General features: G+C 40.7%; 1 protein-coding gene across 5 annotated transcripts in view; it reads right to left on the reverse strand.

Annotated features, from left to right (window-relative positions):
• Positions 1-675: 675 nt before the first annotated feature.
• The window catches only part of LOC137261313 (secreted frizzled-related protein 1-like), a 54,596-nt gene continuing 38,707 nt past the window's right edge, over positions 676-16,564 (reverse strand). For 3 of the 5 annotated variants that reach the window (XM_067799045.1, XM_067799047.1, XM_067799046.1), the window contains 2 exons: positions 5,873-5,950; positions 676-2,567 (listed from right to left, as the gene is read on the reverse strand). In XM_067799045.1, the coding sequence (XP_067655146.1) occupies positions 2,011-2,567; positions 5,873-5,950 (635 nt within the window). In that variant the 3' untranslated portion in view covers positions 676-2,010. Of the gene's footprint in view, positions 2,568-5,872; positions 5,951-10,176; positions 10,231-16,564 lie in introns of all 5 variants that reach the window. The other 2 variants (XM_067799043.1, XM_067799044.1) reach the window with 1 other exon arrangement.

Genomic DNA, 16,564 nt, shown 5'->3' on the forward strand with positions numbered 1-16,564 from the left:
GCCATGAATGGACACCATTTTCGTTATGGATCAACAACAGATGCTGGTATCTGCAGCAAACACCAGGGGTAGTCGTGTTATGTAATCATATAATAGGGGTTTTATCACGATGCCAGTGTTGCACGCACCAATCTTCTGGTTTTGCAGTTCGAGAAGTTTCTTGTGCCTGTGTGAGCGCGCGCGCGTCAAGTCAGACAGTGTGACTGCTTCAGGCCGATTTGAGCAATGTTCCAGCGGGGTACACAGAACTGGGCTTCACACACTGTACCCGTGTGGAGACGAACAAGGGCCATTATTCTCGAACCGTTCCTTGCTGTAAGAATCTCTGATAGTAGCCAATGTGTTCATGACTGGTTTAAATAGTTCGTAGGGCAACGAAGTTTCGAGAAGAGCTAGCCTTGCTTCCACCATCCAGCGTGTATCGTTCTGTGGGAAAATGGCCAACTGTGGTAGTTTTCGGTGCAGCAACGTAGCCTGTCGATGTGATGGTTGACCATATGATGTAACATCATATCAGTGTCAGCTGAACATTACGGTTCTTGTTTAAATCTACGAACAATGGCTCAAGCTGAAAAAATCCAAATTATTCATTAAGCTGTATGACAAGAGATCGGGTTCGAGTTTATCCTAGTGATGCTAATACGCCACGGGGTTACAAAATACAAAAACCAGTACAAGGGTTGAGAGTTTTATATGTTAATCTTTGACCAGTTATTTCACATGGGTTATGGATTCCAAAAGATCATTTGATGTGACAATAAAATAGCTTAGGACAGACAGTCAAAGAGTCCAGGTTTTTTTTACAAAAGCGATATCAACAAATTTAGAGTAGCATAACACATAACAAGTACATACTGAAACTAACTCTCTGGGTCATTTGTGAGCATGTCCAGACAGGTCTTGCTATCTGAATCCACTTTCACCACGTCATTACAATATCATTTGCACACAACTGTTCATCAGGAAAACGTCTGTTCCGATGAATTTCCAAGAACTGTGCATCTTTGGGCCATACCCGGGTTCCACAGTTAGCCAGAGAACCCCTTGTTAGCACTGTCATCGATATTTGTTATGTACATCCGGTTTTATAAAATGGTCACCCTGGGGAACGTCATATATGCCCGTTCTGAATCCACAGTACACGTTCCCTGTGATAACATGGACTACAGCAACTTTGTACAATACATGCATGCAAAGAGCCTTCATAACATATGTACAACTCGGTATTCGTTATAACGAGGAACACAAGACAGCGCTAATACCAGAACCAGGGCATTCAACAGTTCCCTATCCTACAAGCACAACACAGCATCTTTGGTTCAATTGATCGATGTCGTGAACGTATATATTTATAAACATAGAATACGAGGAAATAGGCAAATACACGCTTGATAATGGCACCCGTCTTATAACGCGGTATGTTTGTATTCAGGGTGACACCAACCAAATAGTCTACAGATATACACAAAACACGTGAAAGTCTCCGATTGGTGGATCAGAATGCGTATATGTAAAATTAACATGCGTTACATATCATCCAATGTCTTCGGTATTTTGATAATCGTAGTTTCAAATAGTTCTGTTGATGCTGTCAGTCCGACAACTGCGTTTAACACGCGAAGATGGACAATCCTGACATATCCGAAATCTGCCAAAATTAGCGAGAAACCGAGTTCCAAACTTCATGACTGTTGCGCTTGGCGCATGCGTACAAATGTGTCTAAATCTATTGAAAGTAATACAACAAGGATTGTATCCAATGAGTTTAGCACGAGACGAAGTCCACGCTGAAACAGACGCCCGATTGTATCTACCAGTACATACGTCTAACCTATGGCGACCGGCAGATGACGAACGAACCTTTGTCAGTAAGAGTTGTCCAGGAAACACAGTCTGCTGAAAACAGCATGCATTGTTAGATGCCCTTCGCAGGATGCGAGAATGTAAATATGGTACATCTCATGGAGTATTTGAAATGAAAGTCCCTGCCATATGTCCTCAACCTGGCCCCTAAGGGGATGGTGTGGTTGCTGAGCCCGATTTCCTCTTGCGATCCTTCTTTGGTCGTCGCTTCTTACCTTTTGACTTTTTCCCCTTTTTCTTGTTCTTTCCTTTACCCTTTCCTTTCTTTCCTTTCCTTCCTTTCCCCTTCTTGCGTTTACCTCCCTTCTTTTTACCTTTCGATTTCCCTTTGCCACCCTGGGCTTGATCAGTTGAGGGCATTGTAGTCAAGCCGATGACCTCGCTGTTGAACAGGTCTTTACACTCATGCCCCTTCTTAATCTTCTTAAGGGCCTTCTTGAAATCCTTATTTTTCTTCTCCCACGGGACCACGAAGGACATGACGAATTTATTATCTTTCTTGTTTCCCATTATGAGAAATTTGCTTCTGGTGTCATTGAGAAGGTCGCACTGGCAGCTTGCACCCCCTTCGATCACGAAGGCCATATTCTTCTTATCCTTCTTTGATAGGGCTTCCTCTTTCTTATAAAACTTTTTCTTTTTCTTCAGAACCACGATTGCGTCAGCATCCCTCTTCTGAAGTTCGGCGACACCTGTTCGTATAACTGAAACAGGAAAATAGCACTATGAACGCATGAACAATGATCAATTCCTTCTCTCTGGCGCAGCTTAGTGCTTAAGGCGTTCGCACGTCACGCCGAATCCAAGGTTCAATTCTCCACATGGGCACAATCTGCGAAGCCTATGACTGGTGTCCCCCGCCGTGATATTACGGGAGTATTGCCAAAAACAGTGTAAACCAAACTCCCACACTCTCATAAGTCTATGGCAATGCGTTGCGCCGAGCAGAGTTGCGTCCCTTGGACACGAAAGGATCGTACGTTCGAATTCCAATTCGATCTAATTCTGTTTTGTCTGCGTAGCACCCGTACATATGGAATGTTTGCGAAGTGGGAAATGTAACACTTAGACTCAGTCAGTCAGTCCCTAAGAGGACGGGATTCTGGTAACTACCGATGAGCTTCGTGTCATTGACGTATACCCCGCCACCGTCGTAACTCTACGACAGATTCGCACTCTCCCTTTAGAGTACAGGTATTAGTAAAGATTACATTCAGTAAGCAGTTCTTTCGTTTGAAAGAATTATTATGCAGTATAACAGATGTATTCCGGGATGAAACTAAAGACAAATCCATATTCTAGTCCGACAATGTGTGATATTCAATTGTGATTGGCTAAGAGCTAACGCGTTCGGTTGTTACATTACATTTCGCGGTCTTAAATCAACAATATAGCACCGCAAAATTGAAAACAGGGATGCTTTGTCTTCTAATTAAATATTGCAAACGCAGTCTTTGGGACTGTCCTCATCAAAAGTGTCATACTGTCTGAAATGGGAATAATATTAAAAAAGAACATTTGATACCATTCCACCCTTTTTTCTTTGAAAACAAAACTTTGCAAATTTGTCCAATCGTGAAATTGCACCCGTTCTGAAATGACCTTTCGAAACGAATCTTTCCTTTTTAATTGATGCAATTTTGTAAGCTATCAAGACTTCTATCGGCGAGGATTATCCTAATCTTAGAGATGCCCATCAGAACGTCGTAACTGTATTTCATGTTCTCGGAGAATAAAGGCGTCGGAAGGCTGTGAATCATAGGTAAGCCAGGTCGACATCACTTGATGTACAGCCCGAAATATATATTCACGTTGCCTTACATTCATCACAAATATTATGGCTCACGTTTCACAAAATATTGTCTGGAGATCGGGGTATTGTAGTAGACTATCCCGCCATTGTTAAGCCCTATCATTGGAAACCTAAGCTACCCTTTGAAACGAGTTATGCAACGAGCTCCGAACAAAGACGTTTGAATAAAATCTGCGGCAAACAAGTGTGTGTCAACATTGTTGTCAACACCCCAAGTGAGCCCGTGTTGCACCCTTGCCAGTTTTCTGCATAACACGAATCGTCAGTAAGGAACACTCTTTCATTATGCGACGGTACGCGGGGTCGGTCTATCTGGTTTTCAATATAGATTTTCCTGTCCATTCTTCGGGTGAGTGAGTATGGTTTTACGCCGCTTTTAGCACCATTTCACCAATATCACGGCGAGGGACACCAGAAATCCGGCTTTACATCCATTGATAAAAAATCGTAGACATCATTTGTTGTGAAACATGTTTGTCCGAATAATATTTTATGAATCAACGTGTTTACAAATATCCGGATTTTAAAGACACCGTGTGTACAGTAGAGTTATAACGCATAACATAGCCCGTGATGATAGCTGACATTAGCTGGTAAGGGCGTGATGAAAGCTAGTAAGGACGGGCATCTGACGAGTGAGCTGTATTTGTTCGCCAGTGACATTATTGATGAAACGGAGGTGGGCACGAGATCGAAACCGGACCTGCACAGACAGTACAATCTGAGTTCATAATGTGAAGTTATTTGTGTTACGGAATTTATGTCAGAACACAAGATGTTAATCCATCCTTTTCTGTACTAGTATCTAAGAGGGCCAGTGGGGTAGCCGAGTGGTTAAAGATCCGAAGATCCGTTTTCGATTCCCCACAAGTGTACAGTGTGTGAAGCCAATTTCTTGTGTCCTCCGCCGTGATATTGCTGGAACAACGCTATATGCGGCGTAAAACTAAACTCTCTCGCTCATATAAGGCTGCTACATTCAAGGGACGTAACTCTGAAGATAGAGCTAAAAGACATAGACAAAAGCTAAGACGATGGGAGGAGTTAGTGTTCCTTGTTGGAACATTGGTAAAAGCGGCGTAAAACTAAATTCACTCACTCACTCACGTCCAGGTTGTGTACTAATCAACAGTTGAACATCTCGATCGATTTTGTGATTGGAGAGGCTAACGACATCATAAAGAAATGGTCGAATGGGGATATCATTGGCTGCCACTATCAGTCCACCGACGTCATCGCAACGTAAAAACACTGACGCTAAACCTTTTTCCGGCGTAATTCCATCATCGTTCTTGCTTTGTAATCAGACAAGATTGTTGTGAAATCCGTGACGAGACCCCAAAAAGTGAAGGTTGTCAGCCCTTACTTCAGCTAAATAAATGCTATTATTTCCCCGTACACAATATGAAAGAGAGTTTAAGATAAATTTATAGGGTGAGGCGTTGACTGGTGGAATGGAAACGCAATCAAGGTTGTCTTTCTTCTGTTACTCTCGCATAAATCACGGACCGAATTCTAACACCGTGTCTGCAGCGCCATGAAGGAAGCACGTGGGGGAAAGGGATTACTCTCCCTTCCCGCTGAAACACCGACTTATGCAGTGAGCGACGCCATACACTCCCCTCCTAAACAAACACACAGTTCACTAACAACGCTGGGTTTTTCACGGTTTTTACCCTTGTTAAATTCCGTTTGGAATTCATACGGTAATATCCAGTTTAAACAACTATTTCTACACCTAAAGTAACATGAGGTGAAACGATGTTGTATCCAGTTGCAGTCTTTTTCTGAAATATATCGATAACCTATTATGATGCCAAGGTATAAGAAAGGTATTGTCGTTAGGGTAGCTGTCAGCGCACTTTCTATTTCTGATTCTTCACAAAACCAGCATACACACAGACGGGTTCATAACCGATCGGTTAACCATGTCAGACCGGTGCAAATATTTTATGTCTGCCACGGGGGACAATAGATGTCGTTATGCAGTTAAATCCTTCTCATTTACTGCGACTGAACAAGAGAGCAAGTTCTCGGGGTGCGAAACTGAAGCCGTAGGTGGTTAAAATGAATCTGGAGATTAAAATCCTGAAGCTTTGGGTATTTTACACACTATTCTACCTTTACAGAGCTCGGGGAAAATCTGATACCACGCATAACGAATTCTGTTTAAAAAAATGTGTAAAACGACCTTACCAAATTGGGACCGACAGTTGTTGTCGACGATGGCTTCGAATGTCATTGGGTGTTTGCAGGCGGTACAGTTATTATCAGCTGAAACACCAACAACAAAGGGTTTAATCAGCATATATGACAGATAGCATTGCTGTCAACACCAAGGGGAAAGAGTCTCGCTTCATGGCGCATGTGTGAACGACGATGGTGTCTGTAAAACCTGTCAGAAAGTCAGCTCGTGGTGAGGTCAGGTATCCTTCCAGTTGATCGTCACTAAAGTTTGTAGTGCAGTCAAACTCGTGATTTTTTTGTTGTCTACTATTTCCACAGCCTGAGTTCAAAGCCTTTACTCACAGTCAAAGTTCGTCATCAAATCCTGTAGTGCACTCAAACTTGTAATTGTTTTGTTATTTGCTATTTCCACAGCATGAGTTCAAAGTCTGTACTCACAGTCAGAGTTCTCCAAGCTTGAGTGATAATATAAACAGCGTAATGAACGAATAACATCGTGACGCTCACTTTATAAAAGTCACTAGTGATGACCTGAAACTTGAAGACTCAAGTACATCCCTAAATGGTATGGGGACAGCTGTTTTCGACCGTAACCAGCAATGTACCAGCCACACACAGGCGGCCAGTGAATATATTCAATATTTGAATGCATTTATAAATAACGACGAGAATGTCCTTTCGTCCACACGAGGATACACGCGTTGATAACAGCGTAACGGATTACTACTGGTATTAATACCTCCCACCCAATCCGCCAAGAAATATGTTGTAGTGGATTTTAAGCAAAATATGTCGACAATAATGACACAATGACTACTTATAATGCACGAAAACTGAAGGCAACGTGACATCTCGAGGAGCAATGATGCAGCTCAAGCCTGGCAACAGCAACAGGCAACAGCAGTCCGTTTGTGGACAGTGTCCGTGGCCTAACTGTATATGTATAAAGTTTTTACTCCAAATCACCATGTTTTCTTTTCAGGTCCTGGGCGGTGGGGTAGCCTAGTGGTTAAAGCATTCGCTCGTCACGCCGAAGACCCGCGTTCGATTCCCCACATGGGTACAATGTGTGAAGCCCATTTTCTGGTGTGATATTGCTGGAACATTGCTAAAAGCGGCGTAAAACTAAACTCACTCACTCTTTTCAGGTCCTGATTCATTTGTTATGGTTATATAAACAAAGCGCGATTCCTTCCGTATATTTTGAGTACTATATCGTGCGTAATGATAGCGACTTATCGTCGTAACGCCTGTTGTATCTAACAAGACTGATATCTGAAAAACACAGACACACACACAACTTAAAATGAAAAAAAAAGAAAAAAGCTGTCTTTCCTTATTCAGTCCGTGTGGTGGTCAGATGGTTACAGACCAAGAGTCAGTGTCGTTACATATACCATGTCGAGTCCCGTTTTAGCGCTGTTAATACTTCTTGTTATATGAATGATATTACATGTGTGATACAACGATGACGAAGTGGTATCATACTGGACACGTACTTACCATACTGGCCAATACGAAGACCGACACAGTTTCTTGTTTTGTAAAGGTTCCAGACCAATATTTCAGTTTGTTCAAGTTTGAGATTCTTGAGAGGAATTTACAAGTTAGTGAATATATAAGACAAGTATTTGGGTGGCAAATTCTTCCTTATTCCATAACTCGACGTTTCTGTGCTACTTCTTGTCCGTTCCTCAGTTGTTATATAATAAAGAAGTCGCCATCCATGCTCGTCTCATATGTTCAGGTTTGGAAGTGATAATAATGTCAATAAAAGAAATAATTATTTTCATATATGTTTTTTAAGACTATTATATTTTATCGAGACATTAAAGTTGAAATAGATGTATTTCCTTTTTCAAATAAACGAAATACGGCTGAGACATTGATAAAACAAGAACTGCCCCGGTCCAAGTATGCAAAACACGACTTACGCTGGAACACCATGATGAGACCATCTACACACAAACATATCGTCATTTCTGTAGAATGACAAGTCACCATGGTGATGGAAATTAAGGACAAATGGCTACCCGCTTCATCTGACCATTTGACACTGCAATGTGAAATGTTTCCTTGCAAAACACTGACCAGGGTCATCGTGACGGACACATGTTGACGTACACAAACTTTGGACATTCTTCTCAACTGTGTATCAACGCTGAAGTCGTTTTATACACGTAAACCGACCGAAAAAAGTAAGTGACCATGAATATTTTTTGGGAATAGGTTTCGGAATAAGTGAAAACAGACAAACAATGTCTTACAAGTATTCAAAAAAAATATTCATGATTCTTTACTTTCTTTTGTCCCGCATATAATTTTACCATGACACCTTGCTCAAGTTGAACCTATCGCGGTCAATTTTGTTTTAGTCGAATACAACAGGTCTAATCTATCATGCAGAATGTGCCCTGTATAAATATGTCTACAGTTACGGACAGAGAGAGAAATGAGGAATAGAGCATGCCATATTCAAGTTAAATAGAAAATAACTATTTGTTAAAACGAGGTATTTGCTAGTATACACCCCGGTTGTTATAAAGAGGGTAGGGGATTTATTTCTCATTAGGAATAGGTCGCTGCAAAAGATATCACATTTTGACACAAAAGATAGAATTCCTTCCCCTGGCACACTCAGTTGATCCTTGAAACATTTAAGTAATTCCCCAGGACAAGGCAGGGCTGCTCTCATTAATTTTTCGATCCTTCATATTTTTTCTCACACATTTCTCAAACAAATTACCTTTACACCAATCAACACAAACCTGCTCTTGAAAACCAAACTAAGTGTCCGCGAGAAACTATGGTTCACCTGAGCAGCAAAAACAGAGATATTGACAGAAAACATTGTTCTGAGTTAGTTCCTAATATCACTACTAATGGGACTTGATGAGTCAACTCTCCGCCAGCCTCAGGACTCCGATACCTCCAACTTATTATGATAAATACCCTGAATTTCCGATGTTCATCACTGCCGCAATTTTAGGAAACTTTCCATAGGATATCTGTCTCCGGAAACGTTATTAGATCCGATACTTTCTGAGCGCCACATAATTTTAAGCTCAAAATAAGTCACAGCAGCAAATGGGAGTCAGGGTATTTATACAATACGATGGACGAAAATGCCCTTGATAATAGAGGATGTCAACCCGTTGAATTAATAATATTATCCCACAGATGACGAAACTTATACAATGAATTGAAATCTAAGTACATGCTCAAAACAAACTGAGAGAGCATAATACGTGAGGAAGGTGGGGCGTCAAGTTGGGTGCGACATTTGATCTGACTAAATGTGTTAGGATAGGGTGGCTAAAACAAAGAAAGTTGGAAGAATTATCAAATTATGATGTAGGTGAAAGAACAACACAAATCAAACAGGGGTTACGAATCAAACTTAGGTCAAACAAGGTTATTCTCCTATCAGTTCAGTACACCTTCTTGAAGTACAAAGCCATGGAATCAACTGTCCTAATGATACAAGCATGCACGTGGGTGATACTTGGGTGCAGGTGATGTTTTCACACCATTAATCACAAATAACTATACGTAACTGTATAAATGCGCTGAATATACCAAACTTCACGTGTAATGAAATGTTGCACGGGAGTTTATTCTTTTCCAGCCATTTCACATTTTCACATTCAAGCCATATCACGACAGCCATTACGTGTTCACCGTCCGAGCCAGGCAGACCAGATTACCAATGACCAAGGTCGTTGGGGTACCATGGTAGGCATTCAGTAACGTCACACACTGGGTCATTACTCCGAGGCGGACGTCGTCAGTGTTCAATACGAACACCTGCGCAACAAACAGGCATCTTGGTCAGTAAAATCCTAACGCCGAAAAACAACGGTAAATGGACACAGCGGATCTCAGTCACAGAGCCATAAATTCAAGCACATATCCATGTTAATGTGTATTAATGGTGAAACCCATTTCTGGTGTCCTCCGCCGTGATATTGCAGGAACATTGCTGAACGCGGCGCAAAACTAAACTCACTCACTTACACTGATGTCTGTACTTGATCATGTTCTTGAAATGAAGGGGATTCTATGTCATATTGACCAAGTCAGCATTAGATAACACCACATAGAAAATACGATACATGATGCGTATGTGAACACAGCATAACCTTAAATGCATGCTACATTTGTCTTATTCCTTAATAAGACTCAATCATCTTCCTTACACAATTGTGTATCCTAGCATAGCTGAGGCAATGTATTCTCTAAGAAGATGCAGTGAACCTAACTACTACGACCGACGATGCTTGTTAGAGAGGCCACAATCACAAGAAATTTACCTAGGAAACCACCTGAAGAACTCCCATCGTTTTTACATTGAGTACCAATGCACGCTGAAATGATAAACATTGAAAGCCATGGAGCCACACTCACTCATTCCGTCATAATAGGAGGCACAAATCGTGTCAAAGCTCGGCATTGCTAAGATGCTGTTTTCCAGCTAGAATCTACAATAACTGGTATCGGCGTCTGAAAAAGGCCATTAACGTTCAACAGGCAAGGAGACAAATTTCATTGTAAGACATCAAAACGTTCATTTGATTTCTCATATCAGATGTTGAAAATTCGTTAAATTAGTCATTTTTGCGTTCTGCATTTTGTAACAACTTCGCCATTCGCAACATCTTCATCGTTAGATAACGTGGTGTGGAATTCTAATAAGGAGGCTGTCGCCACACGTAGTTGAATGAAACGGAATTAAAGAACTTCTTCTCAAGAAACGTCTCCTGGTCTGTTGGTGACAATACTACAGTCGACGCCATGCTGATGTGATGGCTACCCTGTCATGACATGTGCAAAGATACACAACCTTCTTCCTATCAGCTGACACAAAGTATAGGTACTGGCTCTAATGTCATTTCAGTAAAACACGTGTATTTTTGCCCTGGATGATCAAAGAGCAGAATCTCAGCGTTTAAGTGATCCTAACCATACCTTAAGATGGAGTCGTTTGTGGTCCCGGAATGTTGATACTTGACATAAGGTTACTTTGCACATGTCATGTCTGGGTTTTGTGTACACATATATGATATTCACGTTCTGATTAGAATGAATAATGAAATGATCATGAATCCTGAAAATAAGACAACATCATATTATTTTTAAATCTCTCCAAAACATAGTCTGATACAGAGGTAGCACACAAAATCCTACATACGTGTTAGATGTTCGTCTTTATTTTAGCAGTATTAGTATCATTATCAATACATTAATGTATTACTTTTTCACTAATAATTTTTAAAAAAAAACAACCGCAAAAGGTTTTATTGTGTTTCAGGCTAAACATACTGGACATCTGCATTTTGGGTCAAGACTGAATATATAAAGCTAATTTTTGTCTCTTCATGAAGTACAAAGCGGTGTGAGAATTTTAACAAGTAATCATGAGACCAATGACAGCCAACAAAGCTTTCATAGTAAACCGTGGAAATGTTAGCGGTGAACCTATCTGAAACCAGAGGACGATTTCTCACAGTCCTCAAGTGCGGCGGCGCTATTGGTCTCCTACAGCGCCGTGACAAAGGTGACGTTACGGTTGCCCGTGTCACCAGCGGAGGCCACAATGGACTTTATCCGACAATTACCAGCAGTATATCGTCAAGTGTGTGCGGAGATTCCCCACCTGGGGTTGACATGTGGGAAGATACACTTGGATGTGTGGACAATATTCCCCCCTACGTCTCCACGCCTGCCCTGACATCCCTGTGACACGTTCTCAGGTATGGCCAGGCGTTTACAGGGACGGTATCAAAACCTCGCACGATGATTTACATATGGCATTTGGAATTTAAATGAGTTAAATGAGTCTGAACTTCAATATCAAGTATCCAAAACGTCTTTGGCCAATGTCCAAGACAGTTAAGCGGCCTCCATAATCGATGTCTTAAGATCTTTACTTGATCTGTTTCAAATTCACTCTTAACTGGTTCTCACACATCTAGTCAGTTTAGACATACGAAAACAAACATATCGTAAATTTAATACTTATTATTCACGAAATATGTCCAGCCCCTCTTCACATTTCGTGGGCTTATACTTGGTGACAGTTCTTCCATTTTGTATCATTGACAAGGCGGGAGTTTTACCGGAAGCGCAGTCTTCAGTCGGAATTTATTTTGGGTTATATTAAGATTATGCTCTCAACACAATTATAATCAAAACACTCGCCATGTCGACATGGACACTTTCGTAATGACCACGTACACAGATAACACATACTTTGTTGTGCTTCTGTTAATTTGACTATGAAAGGTCGTGTATTGCATATCATTTTATTAACCTAAAACCTGAGGCGGTCTCTAATGCACATCACTGACCTGAATACCGAGAGTATGCCTCTGATAATCGATTCCTGATTATAAACGGTTTGTTTGTTGTTTATTGCCGTACTAAAATGTTCAACCTGTATATGGCGGACTTTATATAATTCAGTCTGGACCAGACAATCAAGTGACTGAAATCATGAGCATGGATCTGCGCAACCGGAAAACGATGACATGCATCCACCAAGTGAGCGAGTAAATGGTTGTGAGTTGCCCCCTATTATAAACATTTGCACTGTGTACTTAACCGGGTGTGATACACGTGAGAGCAGCCCCAAGTCTACTCGTGTTCTTATTAATGTCACAATCAAGAAGCTGTTACAACGCTAACCAAACGTGTCACTGGCTATAAGAGGGACAGGCGATAACAGCACACAGTCCGTTCGAAACCGCCTATTCAGCATTGTTTCCTTACATACCGTGCCTGAGTACAACCCTTCATCCAAATTATCATGATAAACTTTGGACTGATTTTGACGCCACCATATAACTGGAACATTACGTATAACAACAAACCATATCGAGAAACAAGGTAGAGACGCCATATGGAGAGACGGGGTGGAGAAGTATTGAGAGATGGAGTGGAGAAGCCACATCTAGAGACGGGATGAATATGCCGGATCGGGAGACGGGATGGAGACAAACTCGATCGACACATGGTGAAACTACCCAAGTGTCATTTGAATGCATGCGCGTCATATGACCCACTCTGTGAGAGCGTTGGGTTTGGTGAAAGGTATAGTGGGTTAATAATACTCAGAAGTGGCGGATTGTAAATTATGTCAGTTTATGGCCAGTTCCTTCAGTTATTTTGTGATACGTCATAACACTTAAGTACCAAGAAGATGTATTAAAGTTGTCACCACTGCAAAGTATTATAAAAATCTGCTTTATTACCGCGAAGATAACTGATCTGGTGACACAACATGCACTGCAGAGACTGTTTGAGGTTACCATATAGTAAATAGATTTGACACAACGACTAATCTGTTTGTGCAAAATACAGAGTTGACGCAAATGTAAATATGAGACAGCACAACTGTAAATACAGTGTGAACACGACCCTAAACGTTCGAGACAGCACAACTGTAAATACAGAAATAACTGTAGATATAGACGTAACACATCTGTAAATACAGAGGCATAGGAACTGTAAATACAGAGGCAAAGGAACTGTAAATACAGAGGCAAAGGAACTGTAAATACAGAGGCAAAGGAACTGTAGATACAGACGTAACACGAATGTAAATGCAGAAGCAAAGGAACTGTAAATACAGAGACAGCACAACTGTAGATACAGAAGCAAAGGAACTGTAAATACAGAGGCAAAGGAACTGTAAATACAGAGGCAAAGAAACTGTAAACACAGTGACAGCACAACTGTAGATACAGACGTAACGCAACTGTAAACAGAGGGGTAACACGATCGTAAATACACGGGCAACACAACTGTAAATACAGGCGATACACAACTGTAAATACAGACGAAATACAACTGTAAATACAGAGGCAATACGAACGCAAATACAGAGACAGCACAACTGTAAATACAGACGAAATACAACTGTAAATACAGAGGCAAAGGAACTGTAAATACAGAGGCAAAGGAACTGTAAATACAGAGACAGCACAACTGTAGATACAGACGTAACGCAACTGTAAACAAAGGGGTAACGCGATCGTAAATACACAGGTAACACAACCGTAAATAAAAAACAAAAAAAACCAAAAAAAACCCCTGTAAATACAGACGAAACACAACTGTAAATACAGACAAAACACAACTGTAAATGCAGAGACAGCACAACTGTAACTACAGACGAAACACAACTGCAAATACAGACAAAACACAACTGTAAATACAAAGGTAACACAACTGTAAATACAGACGTAACACAACTGTAAATACAGAGGCAGCACAACTGTAACTACAGACGAAACACAACTGCAAATACAGAGGCACACAACTGTAAATACAAAGGTAACACAACTGTAAATACAGACGAAACACAACTGTAAATACAGAGGCAGCACAACTGTAACTACAGACGAAACACAACAGCAAATACAGAGGCACACAACTGTAAATACAAAGGTAACACAACTGTAAATACAGACGTAACACAACTGTAAATACAGAGGCAGCACAACTGTAAATACAGACGAAACACAACTGCAAATACAGAGGCACACAACTGTAAATACAAAGGTAACACAACTGTAACTACAGACGTAACACAAGTGTATATGCAGAGTCAACACAACTGTAAATACATATCAGCAGTTATGTAAACCTCTGAGGCTGCACAACTGCAAAACAGAGGCAACTCATGAACTATTAATACATGTGCAACACTCTGGAAAATAGGTTCGCATGTAAACACAGTGGCGGGTACTAAGCTATCGTTTGAGTTGATGTGTCGTTATTATTTCATAAAAGCACAAATTCGACCTATTCTATTGAAATGATCAACGCCGATGGAGTGAATAAATAGGTTTCATGCTTAATTTATGTTCGGCCATATGGAGCTTTTAGCATTGGGATGTCAGATCACTGATCAGGTCTAAAACGTAAAGTAACGTAAGATGTTTTTGCGAATATTTTACTTTAACTGCGGATACTGTATTAGCAGCAAGGGCGGGGGATATTTATGGATCACTCAAAAGTGAATATTACGTCTAGAAATTTCTTTGATACTTGGGGCGGTGTTGTAACCTGGTGGTTAAGCGTTCGCTCAAGAACATGGGTTTGATTCCCCGCATGGGCACAATGTGTGATGCCCAGTTCTGGTTTCATCACTGGAATATTTCTAAAAGCGGCGTAAAACTAAACTCACTCTTTGATAGGTCCTGGTGTCATTGATGACTCTGTGATTCATTGTTACAATCTTATGAAGCGTGGTTTAAAAGGTTTAACGGGATTATCGAGACTAGTTAATCTTTGGTGTTGAGGTCAGTTTTCTGTTGAGAAAGCACGGGAATTACTGAAGACAGCGATAGATTGTATACAGTAACCACTGGCGTCCAGAGTCTTTATTATCAAGGGTACTGAATGCATCATTGTGTATTTTGAGAATCGTGTTTTCACATCGTGTTGTAAATATGGGGTAGAAGTACATAAATAGCACACTGGGAGACACTGCACAAGTCGGACGTAATTACCAATTTTACTATCAATGAAACAACATTAAATTTCGACCTGTGGAGAAGATGTGTGAATGTGTCACCTTGGAAACAAATATGCAACATTCCAAGAAACAACGTCCTATGGGTAGGTCTTTGTTGTCACAGATGATGGAGTTCATACGGTGTGGATACAAAAAGTTCATTCATGTGATGACTGACAAAACACAAATGATATTCACTTCTCTATTTTAAAGAAGTTCATTTTAACAAACGTTTACAACTGTGGAGCTGATTTCTGCAAACGGGGTTAGTCGGGATTATATTATAAGTTACAGTTGTCCGGCTAGTTGTCCGGTGTGACTCGCGCCTTCCAACTGGTGCAGTTAACAGGTTATTTTCACAGAAATGGTACAGTCGAGGGATCATTGTATCGAAATGATCAAACATTTTTGTAGGGTTGTTTGCATGGAACTAGTATTATTGCGAGGGGCATTGTGTAAATATGATATTGTGGTGCTCATTTTATTTTAAAAAATGATATTGTGATGCTACATTTATAAATATGATATTTTGATTATCATTTTACGGAAATGATATTGTGATGATCATTTAACAGAAATGATAGAAGTTTAATGTTCATTTTATTAATTTGATATTTTGATGCTCGTTTTATGGAAATGATATTGTGATCGAAATTAATGTCATAAAACATTATAACAGGGGACCTCACGACTACAAAACAGTTACGGTCCCCGGGCTCAGTTTTATCAAATCGATTATCTGTGAGCATCAATCATCAAAGTCGAGCGATACACCGTCAAAATATTCAAGTCATGGTGCTCACGGCCATACCCACATTTAAAAACTGATGACATGCGCAATTCACCAACTTCGGCAACAAAATTTAAGCTGAAAATTAACGTCATGGACTGATCTTTCGGTGCAAGTGATCTAGGTGATGGAATAGTAAAACTACCCATGGTATGTACGATGGGTGTATTTAATTGAATAAATTTCACACAAAAGTTACACCAAGACATATTATTTGTTGTATAAAAGCAGCATCAAATGGCATGACATTATGAAGTGTCCTCTAATCCCGGGTCAACACGGGACTCTTCGTATGCACAATCCCCTGCCCCATCTGTCGTTGAATTATCTGTCTCTGGTGGACCACAGGGCGCCTAGCGACAGAGCGGACTGCCTACTTGCCACTCCC

Source organism: Haliotis asinina, chromosome 14 (genome assembly GCF_037392515.1).
Source record: "Haliotis asinina isolate JCU_RB_2024 chromosome 14, JCU_Hal_asi_v2, whole genome shotgun sequence".
NCBI classification, from domain to species: Eukaryota; Metazoa; Mollusca; class Gastropoda; order Lepetellida; family Haliotidae; genus Haliotis; species Haliotis asinina.